The following is a 27,549-nucleotide window of genomic DNA, read 5'->3' on the forward strand; positions in this document are numbered from 1 at the left end:
GTTTACAGGTTTGTTTGCTTATGGTAATAACTAAGTTTCATTTGTGGTAGTGATCTAGTCTAAGATAATGATGTCTCTGTATCAGAAGGTTCAATTTTATGTCTGTCTTGATTGCTTTAGATTTTGGATGCAATCCTACAAGTAATGCAGTTTCTGTTGGGGATGTGCCAGACTCCACAAATGCATGATAAAGGTACTATTAAAATTGTTGCTGTATTCATAACTCCTGACCTCTGGACTTCTCTTGCATTTTCCTATTATTAAGACCACTCCTGAAACGTGTGCAGCTTTTTCTTTCAACTTCTGTTAGGACATACTTATTCTGGTTGTTGCTGACTGAGAAATGTAGAAGCAGAAGTGTATTAATTTGCAATAACTTCATGAGTTTTCGTGTACTTGCAACAAATTAGGTCTCTGTAAAGCACATTAGGCTGGAGTAGTTTAGTGAAGTGAAGAGGAAGTTCTAGGTTACTCAATATACTGTTATATGTGTTCTTTTCCAGAATATTTATGCAAGTATGCAGTGCCCTGTCTGATAGGAATTTCTCGAGCCTTTGGTCGCTACAGCAATTCAGAGGAAGCTCTCCTTTCCAAGCTTTTCCCAAAAATTACCCCACATTCCCTGAGAGTTCCAGAAGAGCTTGAAGGAATTCGCCGCCGATCCTTCAATGATTTCAGATCCATTCTTCCCAGTTCTCTACTCACTGTTTGCCAAGAAGGAACATTAAAGAGAAAGACCAGCAGTGTATCTAGCATCTCTCAGGTTTGTGTTGGAGGTAGTGCTTAGGTGATCTTGTGTTCCTGGTGGAGTTAGGAGAGCACTAAGCATGGATTTGTAGTCTTTCAACACACTGTGTGGCCACATAGATCAGTATTTTGGTTCCACAACTGAGTTTCAAAATAGTTTTGTAGTTTCTGAGCTACAGAGCAACCAGTGGCAGTTAAACTAACAACTGGACTAAGAAGTCTTCATAAGAAACAATTGGCAAATCCTATTCCTTGTGTTATTTTCATGAAAAAACTTTGTATATATCTCTGAGGAGCTGGCACTTAATGGCTAAGTTTTCAGCAGTGCTGAGGATATGTGAACTCTCACTGGTTTTACCAGGAGCTGTGGGTGTTTGTTGTCTCAGGAGAAAAGTGAATTCAGATCCTGGTTTTGAAACCACAGACTGCTGCTATCAGACTTCCACACAGCACAGGAGTCATTCTGATCTCTTCCTGCTACTGAAAAACACTGAACTAGCTTTTTTAACTTCCCTTTTTTGGTTGGAATTTAGCTGTTATGCCTGGCAACACGTAATGCCTGTTTGTTAGTAGCTGTGTTTCTTTATATAAGTGTATGGACCATTCCCTGGAAGATTTTTCAATGTTTCATAAATACTTTTTAAATTATGGCTTTTGTGTGGTGTTTCAGGTTAGTCCTGAACGTGGAATTCCCCCTCCCAGTTCTCCTGGAGGATCTGTCATTCATTACTTTGAAGGTAAATTATTTTCTGAAGAAGCACTGTATGATTTGTGGGTTTTGTTGCTGTTTATAGAAAATTTAAAATGCAAATCCTTTTGCTCCCTTTTTCGGCCCTGTAGAATTCTTACAGTAATTCTTTGGCATATGCTGCTAGGATTTTGAAAAATGTAGGGCTATAAAAGACAGTAGGAAGTTTTTCTTAACACCAGTAGTTTCCAGGCTCAGTTGTTTCTGGCAGACTTCTGAAAGAGGCACAGTTTCCTTACTACAAGGCTGTGCCTAGTACTGAAGAGCTTAATTTGACTAGGCCAAAAATATTTTGGGAGATCAGGCTGAGTAACTTAGAGAAAGGAGTATTAATATTGTGCTTCAGCAGACAAATCAATAGTTGGACTATTGCCTGGAATTTTGAGACCTTTTTGGCACGTTATATAAATCTTTACTGCTTCATTTGAAGAAAACAAGATCTGGGTCATTGTGTAAGACCTAGTAGTTTGCTGGAATGAGAAATAACAAAGGAGACACTGAAGTAGAGTGGGTATTAGTCTATCATAAAAGACAAAAACATGAAAAAATTTTATAAATTAATGCACAAACTCTTATCTGATGGCTTATGGTAGAGCTCTAGTTGTGAGTTCTGTGTGAAAGGAGGGCTAAAAAATTAATTGTCTTTCATTAATCAAGTGGAGGACTAGCTCTGTGTCTGGGGTGTTTTGATGTCTGTGGTTCTGCCTGTCCCTTTGAGGTTTTTAACCATTTGGGCATTCTCTGTTTCTGGGTCATTCTCTTCTCTTGAGGCCTGGCTTAAATTAATTTCTTTTGCATTACTTTTCTTTTTCCTTCATGATGCTATTTGTAGAGGCAGCTCTCTTCCTCAGTCCTATCATAGGACTGCAGGGGAATTCAAGTATTGTTCTTGAACTGCTAAGGAGGAAGAGACCTGTTTGTCTTCTGTCCATCCTGTTGAACCAACCTATGCTTCTTCAATTTTATGGTGTTCATATTTTGAATTTTAAAAAAGGCTGCAAGTTAGAGAGAGGCAGGATTTTATTTTCAAGACTGATTTCTATCAGGTATTTCAGAGACTGGGAGCCCCTGTGTTATTTCTGGTAATATAGTTTGTGAGAGTCTAACTTTCTGAAGAAGATGAGTAATCACCATAATTTTATGTGGACCAAGGCTAATAATTTAGAAAAAAGAACTGAAAACATTCTTTGTTTGTTTTTGGCAGTAAACAGTTTTTTTTTTAAAGCCTATTAATCCCAAGAACATTACTTTGACACTGGCAGCTGAGTACTTTGAAAAGGCAGATAGGTCATTTCTCAAGTGGAAGCAGTGCCAGAAGCTGTAGGCTGAGCAAGTTGTTGGCCTGATACAATTCTTGAATCTGGAAAACAATTTCATTTCTCTTCACCTTCAAATTGCAGCAGTGAATTGGTGCCTCTTGTAAGATTAAAGTTGTGCCACATGTTCAATATAGGGCAAAACTTTTCAAGATTACTTTTGACTTAGTCTGTTCTTTACATCTCTGTGCTTTTGAACAAAATGACATTTACAAATGTTTTCAGGTAAAGGCACACCAGTAGTATGGGGAGACTCAGTGTCAGCTCTGTCTCTGACTTGAACACAAGCCATTGAAATCAAACCTTTCATTGTGATTGTAAACTTTGAATAAGCAAATGTGTTTTTTATTAGTTTTCTGTCTTGATTTATCAGTAATTAGGTGAAACATGTCTCTTGATAGCTTTTAAGTTAATATTTTTCCTGAAAGTTTATATATCCTCTCTCTCCCCAACCTTTTATTTCAATTATTTGTTTTGATCAGGTTCATATCTTCCTGATGGGAATGCACTGGATCCTGATTATTACTTTTCTACAATCAGCTCAAGCTTTTCAGTTTCTCCTCTCTTCAATGGCATCAACAATAAAGAGTTTAATATCCCACTGGAAATGCTCCGTCAGCTGTTGAACATGGTATGTGACAGGGTCTTGTGAAGGCTGCAGTCAGATTGTGCTCTAGATATTCATGCCAGCAGAAGATGTGCTTCAAGTTGAAGCTTTTAGAAATGCCAGTTTAAAAAATGGTATCTCTAGCTTTATAATGATGTTTTTATGGCATATAACATCACGTTTTAATAGTATTCCTAAAAAAGAAACATGAAGAATTTGGAAAATCAAATACACTTAATATCAGGTTCTTTCTGTTTGAGTCTTTTCAGACCACTTGATCTGAGGTAAATTAGATACTGCTAGTTGATGAAATAGAGGATTGTTTTTTGCTGTGAGAGTGAGACCCTTTTTTAGAATAGATGAGTGGGAATTTGTACTAGCTACAGAAACTACTGTTCTGTCTGCTTCCTGCACCAGCTCTTTTGGAACAGCACACAGAAGTTCAAATGTCTTTATTTGTGTTGCAGATAGAAATTCTTGTAGCCTTAATTTCATCTGACTCTTTGCCAATCAAGTGACCCATTTTCTGTGCATAGACAAAATTGTATGGTCTTCCTCTCTAGTGTCACCAGCAGGAAACATACTTTTAGTTTGTTTGGTTTTTATTTTATTTATTCTTTTTACCTCCGAAGGTAAAACAAATTGTTGGAGATTCTCTGCTAAAGACCTTAGATGCAGTTATAGCTGAAGTTGCAGAGGTATGTTTTTAAATTTCTTTTCTAATGACCATTGTTTTTTTTTTTTCTTAATACTTGGCAAATCAGTCCTTTACATATGTAATGTATGCCTTGTCTTGGCAAAATGATATTAATTTCCTGTTAGAACTGTTCTTTCAGTGGTTTAAATCTAGCTTTGGGCTGTGTAGAAGTGGGGGCTGAAGGGGAAATACCTTGCAGTAGCATAAAGGAAATAATTACTCTTTATCCTTTTGCTCTATCTCTGTTATCTTTCTAAATTACAGCATTGGTTGCCTAAAACTGCTTTCCTGTAGACTAAAGCCTTTTTTGCCTGCTACAGTGACATTGTGTTTTTATCATGTAGATAGAATGGGTTGGTAGTTTTCTTTTTCTGGCTTGGAAATGACTTCTACAAGTTTAACAGAGTTGCAGTTTGTGAACTTTTACTTTCAGATGTGGCCTGCTCTGCTTTGTGGAGTGAGAAAATTGTGTTTAATGCTTGGCTGTACTTTTCCTTTTGATGAAAGTGTGGGGAGAAAAGCTGTGGGGGTACTTTTGATTCTGGTTTTCAATACTTGTTTACGTTATGAAGGAAAACAGTTCTGTGAGTGGAACAAGACAATTTATTTATCTCTACAATGGGAAATAGTTAATTTTGAATCTAATCTAAGGTTGCTTCTTTTCTCTTTCAGAGTGGTGCTAATGCTGATCTCTATTATAAAACATTCAGTGACTCTCTTTATCTTGCTCAGTTTAAAATGCTGAGAGACACATTATACTATATGAAAGGTATAGTGTTTTTTTCAGTCCTTCAGTATGTTTAGAATTCAAAGTGTTGTCACATTTTATTGAGTGCTTGAACTTAGGGGTTTGCATTTCCTGGGAACTCCGTGTGCTGTAAAATTTGTATTTTGAAATGTTTCCACATAAAAAAAAGTGCTACGGAATGAAAAAAGTGTTAATAAGTGGCATTTCAGTTTTCTCCTTACTGGTGGACTTTGATATGAAGTTTATCTCCTATAGGGCATTAACTTTATGAAATAATTCAATTTATAACAGCACTGGCTTTTATATATGTCAACATTCTGATACATTGACTCCTGTCCTTCTAGTATAATATTATTTCCTTTTATTTCTTTAGACCTTCCCAACTCATTTGTGAAGGAAATCCATGATTTTGTGTTAGAACAGTTCAACAGCAGCCAGTCAGAACTTCAGAAAATCCTCCATGATGTGGATCGACTGCACCACGAGCTGAGCCCTTTAAAGCTGCGTTGCCAGGCCAATGCTGCCTGTGTGGATCTCATGGTGTGGGCTGTGAAAGATGAGCAAGGTAGAAAATCTCTTTGGTCTCTGGAATGTCTGTTGGTTTTTTTAAGTTGTAGAAATAAGTACACGTTCTCTGAGAGCAGATGTTGCTCTGAGAAATACAAATTTTCAGTGGAATACTTTTTGCTATTAGAAATACAAGAGTAAAACATCCATCAAAAAGTTGATAGATGAGCTGGCAGCACTAACTCTCTGTGGGGAATTGTATAAGGACAGTGAAACTGATACATTTTCTACATGGTTTTAGAAATTCCAGAAAGCATTGAATTGTCTGTGGACCAACAACAAAGCATTTAATCAAAGTTTTCTGTTGGATTTTTTGTATAAGGTGCAGAAAACCTGTGCATCAAGTTATCAGAGAAGCTGCAGTCTAAAACCTCAAGCAAAGTCATCATTGCTCACTTGCCACTGCTGATTTGCTGTTTGCAGGTCTGTCTTTACAGTTTTTGACATTATTATGTAAGTGAGTGACAATCTGGGGAATCTTACAGATTGCTAGAGTAACCTTTTTTTTACCTGCTGTTTGTATTACTTTGTAGCAATGTGTTTTGTTTGGTTTTTTGAGGTGGGATATGGAAACTAGAACTAGGTAGAGCAGGAGAATTTTCTCAACTTGCCTACTTCTTGAAGAATAATGAGATTATTTTTTTAACCAGTATTTAATTTCAGAAATATTTAGTTTCTTAGTCCATTACAAAAGCAGTTTAAACACTGGAACTGCCAGATCACTGAGTTTTAAGACTAAGGCTTGGTTATTTGAATTTTAATCTCTTCTCATTGGTTACTTATTTGGTGTTACAAATGTTCTGTTTTCCACCACGTAGTAAATAGTCAATTAAAAAGATTTGCTAAATGTTGGAACTTAAAATCATGGAATCATCATGGTTGGAAAGGACCTTCAAGTTCATCAAGTCCTACACCCCTGTAACCACTAAATCATCCCCAAAGTGCCACCTCTTACCCACCACCTCCCTGGGCAACCTCTTCCAGTAAACTTCTCCAGAAACTTGTTATTTTGGAGAATGTGGTTCAGTTCATGTAACTCCTGTAAAATCACCCCAGAAGTAAGCAGCAAAGGTTGACTGGAATGATGCACTCCAGGGTAACCTAAAAAAATTAGAAGCTTGAATTGTCTCAGTCTTCCATTAAAAACTGAATCCCTCAAAACTATGTATGGAATGCTTTGGCTTGGGTTCTTTTTGTATTGAGCTGAAGTTGCAAGCTCACAGGTGTAATAAAAGTTGTGCTGTTATGTTTTAATGTTCTTTCTTTTTCTTTTCTAGGGTCTTGGTCGTTTGTGTGAGAGGTTCCCTGTTGTGGTTCATTCTGTCAATCCTTCCTTGAGAGATTTCCTTGTGATACCTTCCCCAGTGCTTGTGAAACTTTACAAGTATCATAGCCAGTATCACACAGGTAAAGGCCATGGTCCAAAAAACCATGCATTTCCAACCTGGGTGGCTTTTTGATGCCTTTGGGTATTTGGTGTTGTTATAGCTGTAGAGGGAAGTGGAGATGTGTTTGGGATATTTTTGGAGGTGGGGAGGAGGAATGCAAATCAAATTCTGGTTGAAGTGTATCTAAGGACAAGCAGTGTATGTAGATGTGCTCTTCATCCTAGCAGCAATGTTGCTGTGCCTGTTCTGCAGAGGGGATGGTCTTATCTCAAGCACTTTTGTGCTGAGTGAGATCACCAACAAGTGCAGTGTGATACTGCAGTGTTCAAGGTTGCATTATGGGTGTCAGCCTCCTGCATTCAATTCAGACCAGTTTGCTTAGAGCTTTGTCCACATGGGCCCTGAAAAACCTCCAAGATAGAGATCCTACTATCTGAGCCAAAGCATAATTATACTTATGGAGGGAGAAAATCTCATATCCAGTGGGAACCTCACTTTTTTTCACATTCTGGCTGTTCTCTTTCTCCCACAAAGCCTCCTTCTACCTCCTCAGTAACCTACTTTACACTTTGGAAGGCAGCTGTTAAGTCTGTCCAAAGCTGCCTCTTCTGAACAAGCCCATGCTCCTCAGACTCTCCATACAGGTCTTGTGCTCCAGCCCCATGACCCATCTTGATGGCATATGGCAATTTTTTTTGTTGCAGATTTAAATTGTAATATCAAAGTGTGGTTTATGTAAAGAAAATACTCAATCTAAGTCACTTGCTAATGCAAAGCCAGTATCTTAATGCTGAAGTTTAAGGTAAAATGAGAACTGAAGGTGACTAAATTTAGGAATATATTTTTAGGAGTACTTTAATGCACTGTTATCTTGCAAAGTTAGTGACAACACATGTACTTCCACATTTCTTCAGTCTCAGCTGTAAAGTTTTGCACTCACTTATCAGGTATAACTGCCTGCCCAGAGTCCTTGGGGAAAAAAGGTCTTTCAAATGGAGCTGATTTCCTTCCTCTGTGTTCTTAGTAGGTGGCAATGACATCAAAATCAGTGTCACCAATGAGCATTCAGAGTCCACACTCAATGTAATGCCTGGCAAGAAAAGTCAACCCTCCATGTACGAGCAGCTGCGGGACATTGCCATAGAAAATATCTGCAGGTAAGGGAGACACCTGCACTGTGTTGGAACACAGAGTGTTTTATTTCCCTTGCAGAATACATTGTGACTGTTGGGAAGGTGCTGCTCTGAGGTGCTTTATGCTGCTTTAAATGCTTTTTGACCATTTTGGTCATAACTTGCTTACTGCTTAGATTATCACGTTGTGTGACTTCCTGTAACAGAAGGTTTGTTATGCTCTCAAAATGTGGACAATGTAATGATTATTGTTCCCTTCCAGACAGCTACAGAGAGCTAGAGAAAGGGCAAAAAGTTGATGACTAAGAGACAAGTTTCTAAAGCAGTGAATTTTTAATTTACTGTATTGTATACCCCCATTATTTATTGTTGCTGGAGAAAGAAGCAGTAGAAATTCTGCTTGCTTTTAAAAATACCTCTGCAGCAATCCTAGGCAATCAGTTCTTCAGGATAAAATATTTTTATCTTTATATCTGATGTGCATTTGCAGTAGTAAAATGAAGTGCTTAATTTGTGCTTTTTTTTGTTTGTTTTTTCCTCTGGCTGTTGTAGCAAGTTTTCTGTTAATTTTTTTTTTTTTTAGGTGCTTGAAAGCTGGCTTGACTATAGATTCAGTGATTGTTGAAGCCTTTCTTGCCAGTTTATCCAACCGTCTGTACATCTCTCAGGAGAGTGATAAGTAAGTTGTCAGTCATCAAACCTCCTGCTCTCAGCTGTATCCTTCAGGCTTCAGCTACCTTTTGTGGCTTGACACAGCTTCCCACTTGTGGTGTTTGACTTGCTTCATTCTTAAGACACTCCAAGGGGAGGTCCTGTAGCAGCTGGTCTGGCTGTCATGTCTTAATGTTTTGCAGATCACTCTTCACTGTTTCTAGAATAGAGTGTTCATGGATTTAGTGTGGGTTTCTTGGGTAGTGTGTTTGTGAGGGGTTTTCATTCTTTATTTTGAAAAATAACTCCTGCAAGTATACCTCTAATGTTAATGTTGGGAGTAGATGGGTGTGTTGAGTGGCAATGCTGAAGGTGTTTGTGAGGTTTAGGTTTAATATATAAACTGTTTCTTACAGGAAATGTATCTGTGCTCTGAGCTCTTGGTAACTGTTGAACATGTATGGTTTCTGTGTTTGTTTTTGTAACAGGGAAGCTCATTTGATCCCTGATCACACAATTCGTGCTCTGGGGCACATTGCAGTGGCACTGAGGGACACCCCAAAAATGATGGAACCCATCCTGCAGATATTACAGCAGAAGTTTTGCCAACCACCTTCTCATCTTGATGTACTCATCATTGATCAGCTGGGCTGCTTGGTCATCACTGGAAATGTAAGGAAAGAACTGGTGAAGAGAATGTAATTTTCTGATAGATTTCCTTTAGTTCAAAGGAAACGTATTTTTAAAAATGCATTTACAGTAGTTTTTAAAGATTTTTATTTTCTTAGACCCACAGGCGTGGGCTTGTGCAATCTTCATGTCTGTGTGGCACCAGAAAACAAATGCTAACTTGTAATTTGTAAAATGCTGTACCTGTAAAGAAGATCAGTCCCCACAGAAAATAATAATAATAATGATAAAAAAAAAAAAAAAGAAAAAAAAGCTGAACTTACAGAAACCCCCAAATTCAATTTCAATGTTTCCAGAAGTTCTTGAAGTTTATAAAATTGGTCTACCTCTGAAATAAGTACAGAGTGTCTTTTTTAATATCAGTAATTAACTTTAAATGTCCTTTTGGGGCATACAATTAAAACTAAGGATTGCCTTCTTGATTCCTTTTGTAGAATTTTAGCAATTAAAAATGCCAATCCACTGTGTGCTTCATGGTAGCTGAAACTGTTGCTCAGGCTATGACTAGATACTTCTGAAGAACTTTCTAATACTTAGTGTATTTTACAGACTTGTTATTTAGAGAGGTTGTATTCAATAAGCTCTACTTATTTATCTATTTGTTTATTTATTTATTTTTAAAGCATCATATTTACCAGGAGGTGTGGAATCTGTTTCAGCAAATCAGTGTTAAAGCAAGCTCAGTTGTTTACTCTGCAACAAAAGACTGTAAGGATCATGGATACAGGTAACACTTAGCTGTGTCCCTTAAATGCATGAGTATTGTATCAAATATCCTTTATTCTACATCAGGGATTTTCCCTTTTTCCCAGTCTAAGTTTTATGACAAGGTAATAAGTAGTACTTTTATTTTTCCCCTGATCTTAAAGAGCAACCAGAGTAATTAATCTTTTATCCTACAAAACCTATTGAGGTTCCATTGGATATTGTGAGTGTGTTTTGTTTGCTTTTTTACATGGAGTAAAAATGTACTTGTCAGGGATTAAATGTGAAACATTAGCAATTGAATTCTTAGTATGTAAATATGCATTTTAACCCCTGTAATGATTAAAGAGTATTACTGACTTGTTGATAGTTGAGGTAGGCTGTGTATCTTTTATGTAGTATAAGAGTAAATGAGAGGATATTTCAGTTAATATGATTTAACATCTGTCTGACTCAATGCAGTCTCAGCTTTAACAACAGATACTAGTTCTGATTCTTTTGCTCATGAGTTTTCCCAGCCCAGGTACCCAGTCCACAGCTGCTCTGTGTCCACAGCCATATCTGCTACAGGAAAGTAATTTTGTTTTGGCCAGCATCATAAATGAAAGCTTACAAATAGTTTTGATTATGTTTTATTAATCAGTAAAAGTCATGTGCTGCTGTTCATAAAAACAAAACCCAACACTCCAGCAATCAGTGGTCTTATTACAAGAGCATTAAGAAGAAAGTACTGAAAATACAGAACTTTGAGCAATTGTTTATTCATAACTGTTCTTTCTTGCCAGGCACTGTTCTTTAGCAGTCATTAATGCCCTGGCTAACATTGCTGCTAACATTCAAGGAGAACACCTTGTGGATGAGCTACTGATGAACTTACTGGAACTGTTTGTTCAGCTTGGGCTAGAAGGGAAGAGAGCTAGTGAGAGAGCAAGTGAAAAAGGACCAGCACTGAAGGTGAGATACTCACTGCTTTTTAGTTGTATGCAGCTTTGCATTTATATGGGTGGCACTGCTAAACAGATGTTCTCTAAACTAAACCCACACCCTTAACATGCACAGAGAAAAATCACACTTCCTTAAACCTGAGAATAAATTCTGATCATGGAACTTGAGTGCTTAGAGTGCTTATCTATAATGCCATTCAAGCACCAATGAATCTGTGGGAGATAAAGCAGTGGCATACCTATTATTCAGCTGGGACTGATCTGCATGAGCTTAAGTAGTGTCTGGAGTGTTGAGCTGCTAGAGGCAGAGCTGCAAAGACAAATATGGAACTCTGCTGAACCCCTCTTAGTAATTCCTGAAGTGTCTTTAAGTGTGACAGAATTCTACTTTGAATTTTAGTAGTTGTAGAATCATAGGAAAACTCAGGTAGAAAAGGACCTCAGGAAGTCATTGACTCCAACCTCTGGCTTTTGAATAGTCACCATCCTGATGAATCCTGAATTCCTGTTATGTGGGTGGATCTTTTCTTCCAAGATCCAAGTTGATGCAGGCTTCTCTGTCTAGACTTGCAGTGAAAATAGTGCAGTGAGGTAAAAATAATAGAGTTGATTTTTCTGATTTTTAGGAGTGCTCTATTAAGAGAGCAAATTTATTCAAAAAACTGTAGCTAAAAAAGAGGAGACTCTGACTTGATCTCAGAGGTCTTTTCCAGCCTCAGTAAATCTGTGATTCTGTGAGACTTGTCTCTTAGATTAATTTGTGTGATAGCAATTTTTTGCAGGAGAGTATACTTGAGTAGTTTTGCTTTAAAATAGATTTCTTTTAAAATGCAATTTTAAACTGTTATTTGTAAAGTTTAACACATTTGCCTATGTCTATAAGAAGGCTGAGAGAATAATGTCTTCAAATGCTTCCTGAAATTCTGCAGGAGCAGTTTATATGCAGTTACTTCATTCACTTAAAATTCTCTGCTTGTTTTTCTTAAGCAAAGACTTTTTCACCTCACTCAGTATTGGCTTTTCTTCTTATTTCAGTAAAGTATCCAGAGTACTCAATGTGCCTGTTCTATTTAAGAAGCAAACAAAAAATCTGTCTTTCCCAAAATACTTTTGCCATCTTTGCTCTAAAATATACTCATAAACAAGCTGTTAACCTTGACTTTTGCTCTTGAGATACACGTTAGTGTTTGAAAAGCAAAATGTCATTGCTTTCTACTCATCAAAAATTGGAGTCTTCCTCCAGTTATGTTCCTCTTTAATCTTCAAATGCTGTAACTTCCTGGCATTCATGCACTTCCTTAGGAGAAATTGTAAAAACTCACATTATTTGATAGTGATTTTGAATTAAAAAAAAAAATGCAGTTTTATATTTTAATAATTCAACTGTATTCATACTGTAGAGTTGTTTTTCTCAGAGATGCCATTTCCCTGCTATTTAGGGCAGATAGGTAACACTTCCTTTTGAAATAGGAACATTTTCTTAGTACTGAGGGGAACAATGTGTTTTCTTAACTTTTCCCCCCTCCTATGCATGCTACATTTTAATAATGCTAAGTTCTTTATCTTTTCATGGGATGAGTGAACTCTTGGTAAATCCCTCTGAATAAATCTGTTTGCTTTGAAGATAGACTGCATTTCATCAGGTATGCCAACTCTTTCTCTTAAAAGGGGACTAGGACTTGTTTAGAATACCCTTTTCATGAAGTCTGTGGTGAAACACTCTACAGATTACTCAGATTTTTTTAAACTACAGATTAACGAGCTGAATTGGTGAAAAACATGGTGATTATTGCTTTAAAATAACACTTCTAAATTAGTTTCCACCCTCCTACTTTCAGGAATATTTTCCCACTGTTTCTGTTTTGGAATCACTATGGGAGACAAACTACTGCACTGACTTAAAGCTGCCTTCAGACAAACTATGTGATTGATTTTAACATGGATTTGAGCTAGGAGGCACTGTTTCTTTATTTCAAAGATAGCAGTTTTTCACTAGAACACTCTTCAGAATGTAGAATAAAAGCTTTTCTGAAGACTGGGTTACTTCATTTTCAAGAAGAGGTAAAAGTAGGTAGAAGGTAGGTAAAAGGAAGGAAGGAAGTAGGTAAAGCCACTGCACATGCTGTGCCCCAGAACCAAAGCAGTTTTTTCTTTGATAGTTTGCCTGTGTCCTTTGCTTCTTTTGATGGACATAAATTTTCTTGCTAAACATAAAAATTCTTCAGTGGCTTGCTTGTTCTGGTTTAGACCAGTTTTTTCAATCATGCAAAAGTGGCTTTTTTTGGGAGAGGGGGAGGTGTGGTGGGGATCAGGGAGCTGTTGCTGATAGTTAACACAAATGTCCCTCTAGTATGCCCAGGGATAGAAAACATTGCATCTTCTACATCTTTAGTTCCATATATATTATCATAAAGAAGTTGATATTCCATTTTTTGTCCCACTTTGTAAAAGTGTAAACTTTTCTCTCTTGGTGTCATGTGCTGGGTCCTAGTTATCTGGGTTAACTTGCATCTCTGACTCTGCAGCAGTTTGTCATGTGCAGTGAACAGTCCTGATGCAGGCAAAAAAACCCCAACCTTGTTCCAATTGTTCCTACCCCTTGGAGTGACTTGAGTGCTGTCCTTTTATTCCCTTCAAAAACATTTAGGGGTCCATCTTTTGTTTAGCTTTACTTGGGATACTACAGGAAAAATAACTAAAATGTGTTTTACTTGGGTTGTATTGTTATTATTTCATCTGAAGACCATTTGCCTTTGTTTCTCCTTCCTTCTTTATTTTTATTTTTTTTAATTACTTTCTTTTGATTTATTCCTCTTCATGCAAAGTTTGTACCCTGTTAGTTGGTCTGCCTTGCCTCCTCCCTGTGGGATCAGTGGTCTCTGTACCTGGTCCCTCTCTTGTAAGGAAGAAGCTTGAAAGTTTTCTCCCTCCCATATCCAGTGTGGAGGGACCCAATGGGAGGCAGGGAAAGACTTTAGAGAGGATGTGTCTGTGAGCACAGTATCTGTGCTATCATTTTTTGCCTTATTAGAGAAGGTGAGAGACAGTGTGGTGTGTGCACTGAGTGTTTCTAATTATTAAACACAGTATTTGCTCAAGAGCAAAAATGCTTATTGTATAGGCTGTAATTTAAAAAGTAAATATGTGTTTTCCTTTTGCTGCTTTTATTTCCTTGGAAAAGGCTTCTCACTTTGCTTAAAAAATTTCTTAAAAGTGGTGTCCATTTACAAACTTGTCATTTTTGGCTTAATTTGGTAGGAAAGTTACACTTGCTGTGAACAGTTGACACTGATCTGTGGCCACCTCTTCAAGGTGACCACGTTTCTTGCAGTGGTTGATTGTGGTAACAGTGAGTATTTTCCCCCTTTAGTTTAAAGCATAGAGTCTGACTTACAAATATAGAAGACCATGTTGTGAAAGGGAAAACATCCCTTCAACAGCCTGTGAGGAGCCACCTGAAAGGCCTTGCTGAAAGGCTCCTGGGTGTGCCCTTTCCTGTGGATTCCTGGGGTGCTCTTGGGCCATCACGTGCATATCTGTTGAAAGATAGCAGAGTTGTAATTAGCAGTGTATGTTTTCATTTGCATAGACAGTAGGAATGTTTGATATTTGAAATATGTCTTGTAGAAGGTATTTTAGAAATGTTTTTGTATATGCTTTGATAACTTACTTTTTCTTTCTCAGGCATCCAGCAGTGCAGGCAATCTGGGTGTGCTTATTCCTGTTATTGCTGTGGTGAGTATCCAGTGGTTGGGTTATTACAAACAGGATTTTTTTTTTTACATGTATGTAAGGTTTGTGCTATATCATGATCATTTGATTAACTACTGCATAAGTAAGCAGCCAAGAGATGTGGTAGTATTGTATAAAATAGGATTTCTTGCTCTTAGAGGGGAGGGCACATTTGTCTCACAAAGACCTCTCTCTCAAAATAATTAATCTTTTATGATTGGGAGTTAGATTGCTTCTAGTCATGAATTCAAGAAATAAATTAGCTAAATAAAATCACTGGGCAGCATTCTTTGAGTAGTGTTTAGCATGCATTGTAATAACCAGCACATATCTGTGGCCTGAGGATAAAAGTGAGAAACAGAAGTTAACAGAAACAGAGTTAAAAATATGTCTTTGTTGGGCAGCAGTGAGAAAGGAGGAAGGAGGGAAAGGAAGTATCATTTATCTTCTGAAACTGGAATTGTCTGTCACACTAAAAGCATTTTAAGAAATGTGCAAGGACACTGATGTCTGTTTCAGACTCATTTATTTTTATCTTTATTTGGTTTTGGCCTCTGGTAGCAACATTTTCTGAGGGAAGAACATTCTTTAAATGTAGTATAACTACTAATTCAGTCAAAAATTGGTGTGCAACCATTCTAGATCTCTAACCGAAAATTTAATACATCAAAACGAGCCTAAACTTACTGGAGGACAAAAAACTATTATGACACTTTCTCCCTTCTTGAAGTTGTACATAGTTGTAGTAGGCAATGTCTACTTGTAACTTGCTCATACTGCACATCCATGAAAAAGCAGAAAAAAATTAATTAATTTAATACTTGGCCCTCAGAAACCTCTTTACTGAAGCTTTTCAAAGAGCAAATTAGCACCAGTTAAAGATCAAAGAACTTTCCTTCTCCTGTCTCTTCCTTCAGTTTCCAACATAAGCTCTTCCTGAATTCACAAGGGCCAGATCCTAGCTTGGCAGAAGAAATCTGTTTACAAATGTCTTGGATGGATGTTATTCAACAGCTGCTCATTTTTAAATAAACTAACTAGCTCTGTATTGACAGGGAGGTTTTAGTAGCTAGTATTTTTCAGCTATCATCTGTGCCAGCACTGATTTTAGTGAAAGCAGAGTGATTCCTTTTATATTGAGAAAAGATTAGTGCTTGATTTACTGTAAATTCTGTTGAAGTACTTTTCTGTTTCAGTTTTTTTTATTGATGATAGAGTTGCTCTGAGTAGCTGGTTATAACTGAATTTTTCTTAACTAATGTGACCTTTAAATGGAATCAGATAATGCCAGATTCTGAAGCAAGAGTTAATGGTTACATTATGGTTGTTGAAGCAAATATTTGTCTTTCTTGCACAATGTATGAAGATCATGAGTTTTGAGCAGTAGCTGATTTGCTTTTTTGCTTGACCTCTTTCCCTTGAATAATTCTTGTTACTCAGGCCTCGAACCCTCTGTGTTTCAGATGCTTCAGCTCATTTAATCAGTGACCAAGTAATTCAGTCTAGGGCATGAATATTTAATATTTTGAATATGCTTTTCTTTTTTAATATAGGATAAAAAATAAAATGTGGATACGAATGATAATGATTTCTGCTGTGACCCTTTAGTACTGAAAATTGTTCCCAACATGGTGGGATTGTAAGTAAACACAATGTGAGACAGGACTAGAGGGAGACATCTGAGCTTCCTATTCAATACCAGTTTTCATCACCCTTTGTCATCTAATACTGACTTTTCACTGGCTGTCATGTTAAAAATCTTTGTCTGTGGAGCAAATAATTGTAGTAGATGCCAAATTACAAATAGCATTTTATAAAAGCAAAATGAAATCAGTAAGTTAAGCTTAATACTGGAAAACAGCTTTCTAGGAATTTATAAGCCTGAAAATAATAGTTTATAGCTTGATTTGCATAATTTGCTAAGATGAAATAAATTTATAGTACGACTGTGTTTAGATGGACACAATTTTTGATACATGAAAAAATAAAAATACTCTCACTGGATTCTGAGGCACATTTAAAAAAAAAAAGTATAATGCAAAAGTAGGTGTGCAAAGGGAAAAAGGGGAGTTATGCTTGTTAGCTTCAGTAGCTTGAATAGAAGGTGCAGCTCCATTCCTTGTGCTGTGTAGGTAGCAATATACTACAGAGTGCAGGTCAAAATCAAATGTGCAGCTGGCTCTCTACAGCATTCATGTCACTGGAATGATTCAGAAAGTCTTAATTTAATTTAATTTAATTTCAGAAAGTCTTAATTTAAACCTTGAAAGGTTTTCCCCATTGAGTCAAGTATGGGAAGTGTATTTCAATTCCTAATAAATGTGATTGCTATAAATCACTCTTTAAAAAAAGGGTTAGGTGATACTGAGCTGGTGAAATAAGCATTGTGCAAGCTGCTTTCACTGTAAAAGGTATTCAAAGGATCTTTATGTAATTTTCCTGGTTGGCCTAATTTTGATTCTGCTTGTACCAGTGAAGATCAGAGAGCTGTATTGAAATGATTCAAATCAGGGTGGGGAAAAGAAGTGGATCCCTTAGCATTTTAGTCCTCCATGACAATTTAATCTCCTCTTATTTGGTACACTGGTTCATAAGACTCATTGAGTTTATCAGCCTACTAAATATTAAATGATGCAAGCAAAGAAATGACCTACTCTTTTTCAAGTGAGATTATGTAAAATACCCAGGAGAGAATTAGATGTCTAAAACTGGACAGCTGTCCAGGATTTCCTTATTTCTATTTAGTATGAGTAAGCATCCTAGCACAAATTTAGAGCTAACTTCAAGAATCCAGATAGTCTAAATATTTTATTGATTACATTTTATACACTGAAGTAGGACACAAAGTGTGAGTTACTTTGTGATTATTTTTTAATACACTTGTATCAATACATGGCAGTAACCATTTTAAGTAGCAGTCAAATTATCCACTGCTATGAGTCCCTTCCTGTGACACTACCTGCAGATAATACATTTTCTTTTGATACCAGTGGCAAATATGACAATCAGATTTCCTTTATGATACTGGTATATTAACGTGCAATTATACAGCCCATGGATAACAGCATGTTGGAGGTCTTCTCTGCTTTTAAGACTTGGCTGGGTTGGCAACCCTGCCCATGAAGAGAAGGCAACTGGTGCGATGCTCATAGATGAGAAACAAAAAGGGGCGGTCGACAACGAAGCGAATCTGGGCAGAGAGAGGCATGAACCCAACGTTGGTTATGGCTCCAGCTTCTGTGCCTTCCTCATTCACAGTTATTGTGCCTTGGTGGTTGAACTGTTTAAAAAAAGAAAAAAGAAATTGAGCATCTTGTAAGTGTACTCGGATGGTGCTCGCACAGCTTCCCTCCCTCCATGTCCCCAGCAGGTGCTCCCCTGTGACACTGGTGCTGGTGACTCCCATGTGAATCATAGAATCCTAGGGGTTGGAAGGGACCTCGAAAGATCATCTAGTCCAACCCCCAATCCTTTGGCACCAATCCTTTGGTTTGGCTTTGTGAATAAGCCTTTTGCTGACTCAGCACCACTCTTTTAGTGCCTTTGACATATGACTAAACATGTTCCTCGTTATGCAAATAGACAAGGATGTGCAGAAAAACCTACATCCCTCCTATGTCCTCCAGAAAAGATGAAAAAAAAAAAAATATTTTAGCTTACTGTGAATTATTCTTACTGTGTTGCCATGTTCCCAGTGTTACAGCTTAATCAGAAAGGAAATGAGGAGTAAATACCCTGTCAATGGTGACTTTCTCATCCGATATACCAGAGTAGTCTCCTTTTTCATTGAACAGTTCTTCTATTCCCATGGATTTCAGATAACCAATCAAGTTATAACTCTTCTCCAGTTTAAATTTAGGCAGAACCACTTCTCTTGTTCTAATAAAAAGAAAACCAAAAGTCACTGGGGAAATACATGTTTTGCATGACTCCTTTGCTTTACGTATCTGCTACGGTTTGGGTTTTTTGCTGTTTCTAGCAAGCAGGACACAGAAATGTACAAGATTGTTTACTGTACTTTAAAAACTTGACCATCATTACCTTTAAGCTGTGTTTTAAAAAAATTTCATCCTCCTCCCAAAACTTAATTAGAATTTTCCACCTCAGTCATCCTTTCTTGGCAGTATTTAAATTTTGTGACATCAACGATCCCGATTTTAATTCAGTAAATCCATCTTTTGTTGTTTTGGGTTTTGTTTTGTTTAGGTTTTATGCTTTTAATAAGAATATCAGGTGTTTTCTCCTGTGCTCTTTGCTTACACTTGGCAATCAATCTTGTCAAGAAAATGCATTCAGCCTTTAAGCTGTATTTTGAAGCAGGTACCTGTTTGTCATGCTCTTCTGCCATTTTTCCACCACTTGAGGTGTTATCTGCTTTTCTAGGGCTTTCATACCAGAGAGTTTGTGTGGGAGTACAATCAGCATACTGATGTTCCCCACAAAGGGGAGCTGGATCACACCACAGTCCAGCTCAGAGTCTGCAGCAGCAAGGAAGTTGCCTTTGGTCTGCATCATGGGAACCTTTACTGTTTGCTTTTCATTCAGCCGGAAACTTCTCTTTATTGTCATTTCCACTGGAAACTTATTCTCCCAAGTTCCTGTGAAGACAATGCAGAAAACAGATAAACAAAAATGATGCTGATTTGAATGTTCTGAGTTACAAAAGCAGGTAAATATAGACTAGAGATCTGACAGGGCTTTGCATGCACAATTTTTTTCTACAAGGAACCCAGAAAGTACAAAGTTAACAATGCAAAATATTTGAGAGGGTTTGCACCTAGTGATACAGCTGACACAGCTGTAATTTCTAAGAGAACTGATCCTTGAAACCAGACTTTCAAGCATCAGAAGTGTCAAGCTAAGTAATGACTATTTTCGTTTTGCATAAAAGGTGTTATGCTGAAGGCATTACCTTGACTTAGTCCATTCAAAACAATTAACATTTTCTATTAAGACATCCTGAAGAGTTTTGGTGTTGACTGCTTAATTCTGTGACCCAGTTTGATGATATTAGAGGCTGTCAGCTGACAGGTTTATGCCCAAAGAATACAATTCAGTGTATTCTACAGCTCAGGAAGCTTTGGCATCAGGGTTAGAATCTTTCCCTGTGAAAGTCCTTGCAGTACCCCAAATAGTTTTTGACTGTGGAGAATAAGATGCTTTTTAAAAGCAGTATTCCTATTGATTTCTTTTCAGGACTGTGACTCTGGAAATAAAATATTTTTTTCCCAATGGGCAGACAAAGCTACATTTTTGTGTTTGTGGAAGTAAGCTTACTTGTAATTTCTTTTAAACTCTGAATTTTAGGTCACTGTTAGGTAGGGGGGAGTGTGGCTTTGACTGTGTGGAGGGACTATACATTGTCTTTAATCAGTAACCTTTTTTGAAAAAAGTTGCAAGTGATTTTGAAATGCTTAATCTGACTTTGCTAAATTAACTGTGAAGTAACAAAAAAAGCCTTAAATCCAACTTCTAATAGTTTCTTATGTTGGACTGGTGGTGAGCAGTTTGAGAAGTGATCAAACTGTGGTTCGTGTTTTGAAGAACAGGATATAAAATAGGTTATGCTATTCCCAAACAAATGGTTTCACTTTCCAAGAAAAACCCAACATCTGACTGATCTTCAGGGTGCAGAAGTCACAGAGTTCAGACTCTAACTAAAGTCACAAAGCTGTTGTGGATGGGGGGCTTCATTAGCACTGTTGTCACCTGAGGGATGGGAGACTTAAGCTCTTCCTAGTAAAAGGGAGGAGGTAGGGAACTTGAATTCAGCCTTGCAGATGTGTAAAATATGGGTAAAATAAGAGTTCTTCAGGAGGAGGCACGTGTCTTCTGAGGTCAGCTGAAAGCAGCTGGTACTTTCCTGACTTTTGTGATTTCCTGTTTTGAATCTTCCCACCAAGATGTCTTTTGGATTCATCTGTGGTGGCAGGTGTTGTCTTCACTGATTGACTTCTTTCTTGCCTTCATGACTAGAATCTTAGAGAAACAATTTTGGATCTGCCAGTAGTTGTCAGCTATCAAAGTCTGTCATTATCATGCCTTAAAAAACCCAACTTGTACTTGATAGGAAACTCATAAGTGATTGGTTGGACTTCTGCAGAATGGAGGATAGACTTGGACACCTGTACCAGATAAAAGCTGCTTCTTATCAATGTGAACACCGTGGTGTCTGAGAGAGATCCTGTTACTCAGTATCACTTGTACTGAGCAGCTCTTCAGAATTCTCACCCAGTTCCTTAGCTATGAGGGCTTGATAGAAACTTGTCAGCAATGATAGACACAGTGTAAATATTGTAAATGGAAAGATACAGACAAAATTTAGCATGTCTAGAAGGACGTGAGGGGCAACTAGAAAATCCAGGGGTAAAACTTGCTTTTGAAAAATTCAGTTCTACTCAAAATCAAATTACCCAGGAGACTGTCACTGTAAGATGGAGCCAGCAATATAGAATTGATGTCTTTCGTTTTGAGGGTTAGAAATTACAGAATTCAGCAGACAGCACTAAGGCAATTTGGACTAACAGGGCTTCATGGGGAAAAGAAAAAGCCAAATCTTTTTGGTCTTGGTGGTTTGAGATCCAGCACTAAAGCTACTTGAGTTTTGGTGGTGTTCTTGTTATGTTAAGATAGTACAAGTATTTAATAACTTCAAAACAAAACAAAAAAGTATTTTAAATTTGACCACATTATGAAAAAATAAAGTATCTCTTAACATTTTGCATAATCCTTTTCTTAGGGTGGTCTGATGGATGGTAAAGCCATTTATTTAATATGATATGATCATCAGAGATGTACTTAGGGATACAAATAAGCCCCTTTTGAATGATACTTCAGAAGAGGGGTTTATTTGGCTTTAGTGCTAAAGTCTGCTTTGGATCTTTTAAGGAGACAAGTGGTATTATTCAGGGAAGGTAATGCCTCACAAGTGAGTGGAAAAAGGTGCATTTCATAGACTTAAAGGAATGGTGTTCCTGTACATTAGGTAGGTAATCAACTAATGGGAAGGTGGGTTAAGAGAGCCTTTGAGCATTTGTTTCCCAGGGGCAGGGACATAACTGGAAAAAAAAAGAAACTCCTTTTTAAGTTATGTATTTATTTATGTACCATGTAAGATGACTATTTTGTACTTACAGACACTGTTATGCTTTTATGTTAATCTGTCTTTCATGTGTTCTAAGTCACTTTCATCTGCTTTACATCTTAATCAGTCAGTAACAAATTTCCTTTTTTCCCCTAGTTCCTCTTTCATTGGCACCTCCCACCTTTTCTCATTTAATACCATTTTAAAAGTTTGTTGAAATATTACCAAGCTTTCAACTTAAGGCACAAGCTAGTGTTGAAAACCTTACCAGAGGTGCTTAGTTTAAATGGGAAGAAATTAAAAATAAGGATTCATGATAATAAATTGTACATTCTTTACTTCAAGCCTGTTTAAATCTTTCAGTCTGTGGTAAAATGTGTAGGAGCCCATATCAGTAGACAGTTCTGAATCCCATATCAGTTCATTCTGAATTAACTGAAACATTCCAAGTAGTAAATGCATTTGGTTTTAGTTTTAGAAGATTGCTGTTTTCATTGATCTCCAATTCCTTATATAGGTTTGTTTACAAGGATTGTGCCCTGATCATATAAAAAATATATATATATTAAGCTTAAATTCTTTATAGTTATTCCTATGAAATCCCACGTGTTTTAACTGAAATCAGCCTGCACCATTGTGGTGAAGCCAATAACTCAAAGCAGGACTGAATGTGACTAATAACTTGCACAAGTAGTACCTCACCATCTAAAACTCCTACATAGCTTATGTTTTCTGAGGGTATTCTGCATTCAGAATAGGTTTTTAGTCTCACTGTTTAGAGCACAATTTTTTGGATGTAATAAGAATTTGTATAATATCCAGTAACTGCAGGGCATGACTGAAACATCAATGTGCTACAGAAACATGCAAAGAAACAAGGGTAATAATAGACATTTTTCTTAATGAGGGAGTCCATAGGCTATAGACTAGATTTAAGTTCTGCCTGGGGTTTCTAGTAGAAATTCAGAGAATTGCCAACTGAGAAAAATCCCCTGCTAAGATTGAAATAATGGATTCTTACCTTTAAAGTAAAGACAGTTCAGAATCATCATCAGCGTTGTAGGGTTTACATTCACAAGAGCTTCCTTTATTAATCCTTTGGTCAGCTTCAGGATGCGCTCGTTGGTTTTAGTTATGAAGTTAGGATCTGAGAAATCAGCTGGTTGGGCATCAGCAAAGTAGTATGTTTTCATATTGTTTCTGAAATCATTCAGAATAGAAAAGTCCTTCTGGATATAGAGATCATTGACAGACCTCAGTGTGTAACCAAAATTACGCCTGAAGAGCCGGTGAGTGAGCTTGCGGAAGAGATTGTGAACAGTCATGAGCTCATATTTGGTGCTGGCATTAATAAAGTCTTGAAAGCCAAGAACAGATAACACTTCCTGATGGGTTTGACCCTTGAGACCCAGGGAAATCATAGCCATTGCAGTGGAAATGCCAACGGGAGCCATGAGAATGTTCTCAGAAGAGTTGGCTTTGTCTGCCAGGCTGCGGTAAAGGTTGAAGCCAAAGTTTGCGTTGAGGATATTGAGACGCTGGATTCTGGTTTTGCCTTGGAAGAGTTCAAGAATATTTCCTTGCCGGATTTCAGAAACCATGTAAGGGCCAGCATCAATAATGTCACTGTAGTCATCGTCACCCAGGATCTTGTCAAGGTCTAGATAGTCCTCTTCCTCCTCCTCTTCAGGAATCAAGTCGTTAGTGATAGTGTTTTCCCTGTGGAACTCGGGTGGGAAGTTTGGCATACCATAGGTCCCATTTTCATGTGGCTGTGCATCTTTAAGGCTTTCAAAATGCTCCATGAAGTCCTTGACTCCACAAAACGTGGAGGTTATGATGACAGCAAAGGCAAGCAAATTAAATAGGAGCTTCATTCTGATAGGTCAAAACCTAGAAGACAACATAACACAGTTGAGAGAGTGCAGTGTAATTGAATTTTCAGGTCCATGCTGAATTCTGTCACAGGTCTGCTTATTTGACAGCATTATTTTTAGTGAAATGCAGATTAGAAGGATAAATCTGTTTTACTGGTAGCCAGCTTTGCTTTCATACTTCTTCCAGCCTGCCAAAGAATTGGTTGAACTCTCCCCATGGAAGTTGTTATTATTGGCATATTTCAGCAGCAACAAACTTCCTACTTAAGATATGTGGCAATTTTACTTATAAGTCTGTCAAACTTAAAATGTATATTCACTGTATTACTAATGTATGCTAAAAATAGGATGTGTAGCTAAGTTTGAAGATTTGAGCTTGGTGGGAGGAGGGACTAGGCATCTACTAGAGGAACATACCAAAAGGCTGAGATGTACTGAAGAACTGAAAAAACAGACATCCTGTAGCTACAACAAAAACGGGAGTTTTATGGGAGAATTTTGGAAGCACAAGGCAGAAATTTGAATAGCTAGAGGAGATCCAGTATTGTAGCAACAAACCATGGAGAAAGAAGTGTGTTTGCATGAAATGCCATTACTGGGACTGCACTGTGGGCAGTGTCATGGGGAAAGATACATCCTGGCTTGCTCGTGGTCTTACTCAGGTGTGTTACTCCATCTCTGCACAGTTTTTGTGTACTCATCTGCTGCTTCTGTGAAGGATTGGCTTGATTGTGCTTTCTGCTTAGTTAGGATTCATTTTGGTTTAGTTTTGTGTAGCACTGCACGTGTGCTCTCTCTTCACTCTGTAAAGTGTCTGTAAATTTCTTTTCAGAACTTTGTTTCTCTAGTCTTAGTGATATCCTGATGCTGGATTTCTTACCTCACTTCTTTTGTGTGAGGGTATCTTTAAGGAGCCCTTGCATTTTTCTAAACAGGGGCTTAATCTCTTCATCATCTGCTGAGTATTGGACCATTGCATTTTAAAAATTAGTTTTAAAATCAAGAACTTAGATGTGTATTGTTTGCAATAAATCCATCAGGTTTACTCAGCTGTAGAACACTATACCAAGAAGTGGGTCTGAGAAACTTTCCACCACATTTAATAATGTTTAATTGATCTTAAAAAGTTTTGGAACAGTGTAATTCCTTCCTGTGACAGTCAAAAGAGATACAAGAATGTAAGTTCAGTAACTGTGTAAACTGAAACTGTGAAATGAATGTCTGAGTGCCAAGGTCTTGGTTTCTGCTCAGATTTATTTAGAAAGTTACTTGGTGGCTTCATAAGGTCAATTTCTATTGATAGTATTTTTGAGTAAAATGTACAATACTTAAAGGATAATCTAGGGCACAACACTGAATGCAGTTAAAACAAAAATCATACTAGTTGATATAAATGTTGTTTATTTTTAAAGAAATTAGAAAATAGTCCAAAGAACAGTTATGGAAGTAAAACATGTAGGCATACATACCTGCACATCTGTGAGTAAAACCAGTGCTTGAAGGAAGATATTTTTAAACATGTTGTAGCAGGACTGAAGTAACTGAACTAACACTTTAATTTTCAAAACTCTCTCCCCAAACTAATTAGCTTGAAATATTAAAACAATTTAAGGTGATTATCTCATATATAAAAATAAATTGCTTTACAGCAGTGGAGGATCCATAGCAAGTGTGTTTTAGAAGGCTTTACACTTTGATTGAGGTCTCGAGTCAGACTTTTCTTTATTGTTTCTTTATAAATTCATTGCTTTTTTTTTTTTCCCCGCCCCCAGAAGTCAGGCCCTTACTGAGATATTCAGTCCTGTGACCACTGATAAATGTTTTCTGCTTTTGGCATAGAAGAATTTGCTGTCTCTCAACTTCACATTCTTGCTTTCAACAAAGTTCAGTTATTGCTTAGCTGCACTTACACAGGCAAAACATTCCCCTGCTCTGTAATATATGTGTCTCTGCTCAGATCTACCTAAAATAACAGAAAATGTAAATGAAGCTTACCTTTAAGCTGCTGTACAGAAGGGATGTGTAGAATAGCTCAAGTGAGGGGAATGGCAGGGCTTAAATCTGAACTTTGACGCTGGTTTTTTGTGTATCTCCCAAAGTAAACATTCTCTAAACCAAACACTGCTAAACTTACTTCGTCAGCCAAAATCCCTCCCTTGCCTGGTGATCTCTGCTGAATTGTATGTTGTTTTTTGAACTACTTTTATGGCTTTCAGGTAATTGTTCACTTTTGAGGAAGATTTTTTGAGCAAAAACTGATGTGGATGTGAAGTTTCAAAGTCAAGCATGCACATAAACTTGACTGTTAATAACTAGTAAAAGCCATACTGCTGCAATTTTTGCTGAAATGGGGGGAATCTTACTGCAGATGTGGTTGAGGCCTCTCTGGTCAGACTTCTGTCAGAATTTCATTACTGCACATGTTTGTGTTATACAAGCAACTTTTTACCATAGTGCCACTCACCATCTTAAATTCAGATTAATTTTACTATAATACGTGGATCCTTTTAATGGTTTTTTTTTAATAAGTCTGCCTCATGATTTACAAATACATGCAAAATTGGCTCTATATAAGGTCTCACTGCTGCCTTTCATATCTCAAGGGAATTGTTGTACAGTTAGAGAAAACTCAAGCTGGATTAGAATTTTCTTAGTGAAGTTTACAGTAATAATATGCAGCCACATTGAGTAAAGCTCACAGTTTCATGGGGAATTGCTTGTGCTTCTGACACTTCTAAGGATAACACATTCTGAGTTTTGTTATATAAATTTATCTAGCATTGCATATTATGTTGGCTGGGAGTATAAACTGTGCTCCTCCAGTGGTAGCAGCTGTTTGTGCAAAAAGTATCAGAGAATTTTAATAAATGCATTGAAAATAATGCTCTTTTACTTGCTTGTTTAGATAGTAAATTCTCCAGAACTGATGTCATTGTGTGCGTGGGTGCAGACAATGAGAGATCCCCTGTTGGTGCCTCAATGTATTTCCACAAAGCCAATAAACAATAGCAACCAGCAGTATGTTTGGCTGATATTTATTTGGTTTTGAGTTCCTTTGCACTGAAGCAAAGCTGCGTGGTGTTGTCTTTAACACAGTTTGCAGGAGTGTGTGGTCTCTTCCTCTCTGCAGCTGATAGTGTACTAATAGTATGTATTCTCTTCAGAGGTTACTGGATCAGCATGGTATTATTCCTGTATAAAACAAAGGAAATTGTTATTTCAAGCATCTCAGGTGTTAGTATTTAAGATATTTTACAAGATCTAAATTTATTCAATTTAACAACAGTGCTGTAATACTAATTTTCATAGATGACAAAGAATATTACCTTACTAAATCATACTAAGGAAGGTACCTGAATTGATCCCTTGGCATGGAATTTGGTTATTCTGACCCCTGTCATTTTCTGATGTTAATTTTTATTTCTTTGATAGCTCACTAGACGCTTGCCACCCATCAAGGAGGCCAAGCCCAGGCTGCAAAAGCTGTTCCGTGATTTCTGGTTGTATTCAGTGCTGATGGGATTTGCTGTGGAAGGATCAGGTAGTGTGGATCTAAGAGAAAAACATTGCTGCTTACATAATAAACTCTTGATGAATTTAAGTGTAAATGTAAGTAAACTGTTCACAGTATACTGAACACAATTCACAGGCATAAAGATACTACAGTGCAAACAGTTCACAGGACAGTTCTCTCTCTGGTAGGATTACTACCAGCATCTACATAGCATTTATGAATTTGCTATGTTTTTCTGTGAGGTTTTTTTTTTCCATGAGGTGGGAACAATTTGTTCTTGTACTTGGGATGTGTGTGTGTTTCTATGCTAATATAGCAGTTAGCCTTAGTTAAGTATTAGTTTTGATAGCTAAATTCCATAAATAGAAGATCTGACACATGGAAAATTATGGTAATCAGTG

At 37.2% G+C, this 27,549-nt stretch overlaps 2 protein-coding genes across 6 annotated transcripts in view; one reads left to right on the forward strand and one right to left on the reverse strand.

The window, feature by feature from the left end:
- PI4KA (phosphatidylinositol 4-kinase alpha) overlaps window positions 1-27,549 on the forward strand; it is a 57,498-nt gene that overhangs the window by 5,030 nt on the left and 24,919 nt on the right. For 2 of the 5 annotated variants that reach the window (XM_071763471.1, XM_071763476.1), the window contains 17 exons: window positions 121-193; window positions 504-763; window positions 1,418-1,484; window positions 3,294-3,442; window positions 4,051-4,116; window positions 4,788-4,884; window positions 5,237-5,428; window positions 5,753-5,853; window positions 6,708-6,837; window positions 7,843-7,975; window positions 8,535-8,630; window positions 9,091-9,274; window positions 9,916-10,019; window positions 10,783-10,951; window positions 12,570-12,584; window positions 14,626-14,676; window positions 27,067-27,175. In XM_071763471.1, coding sequence (XP_071619572.1) covers window positions 121-193; window positions 504-763; window positions 1,418-1,484; window positions 3,294-3,442; window positions 4,051-4,116; window positions 4,788-4,884; window positions 5,237-5,428; window positions 5,753-5,853; window positions 6,708-6,837; window positions 7,843-7,975; window positions 8,535-8,630; window positions 9,091-9,274; window positions 9,916-10,019; window positions 10,783-10,951; window positions 12,570-12,584; window positions 14,626-14,676; window positions 27,067-27,175 — 1,996 coding nt within the window. The remainder of the gene's footprint in view (window positions 1-120; window positions 194-503; window positions 764-1,417; window positions 1,485-3,293; window positions 3,443-4,050; window positions 4,117-4,787; window positions 4,885-5,236; window positions 5,429-5,752; window positions 5,854-6,707; window positions 6,838-7,842; window positions 7,976-8,534; window positions 8,631-9,090; window positions 9,275-9,915; window positions 10,020-10,782; window positions 10,952-12,569; window positions 12,585-14,625; window positions 14,677-27,066; window positions 27,176-27,549) is intronic. The other 3 variants (XM_071763472.1, XM_071763473.1, XM_071763475.1) reach the window with 3 other exon arrangements.
- On the reverse strand, window positions 15,183-25,738 carry SERPIND1 (serpin family D member 1). Its single transcript, XM_071763477.1, has 5 exons — window positions 25,630-25,738; window positions 22,779-23,650; window positions 18,998-19,271; window positions 18,408-18,552; window positions 15,183-17,953 (listed from the first exon to the last, which is right to left on the reverse strand). Exons 2-5 carry the CDS (start codon window positions 23,632-23,634, stop codon window positions 17,762-17,764), a joined length of 1,467 nt encoding a protein of 488 aa, XP_071619578.1. The 5' UTR covers window positions 23,635-23,650; window positions 25,630-25,738; the 3' UTR covers window positions 15,183-17,761.

The sequence above is a fragment of the Heliangelus exortis genome, chromosome 19 (assembly GCF_036169615.1).
Source record: "Heliangelus exortis chromosome 19, bHelExo1.hap1, whole genome shotgun sequence".
Taxonomy (NCBI): Eukaryota; Metazoa; Chordata; class Aves; order Apodiformes; family Trochilidae; genus Heliangelus; species Heliangelus exortis.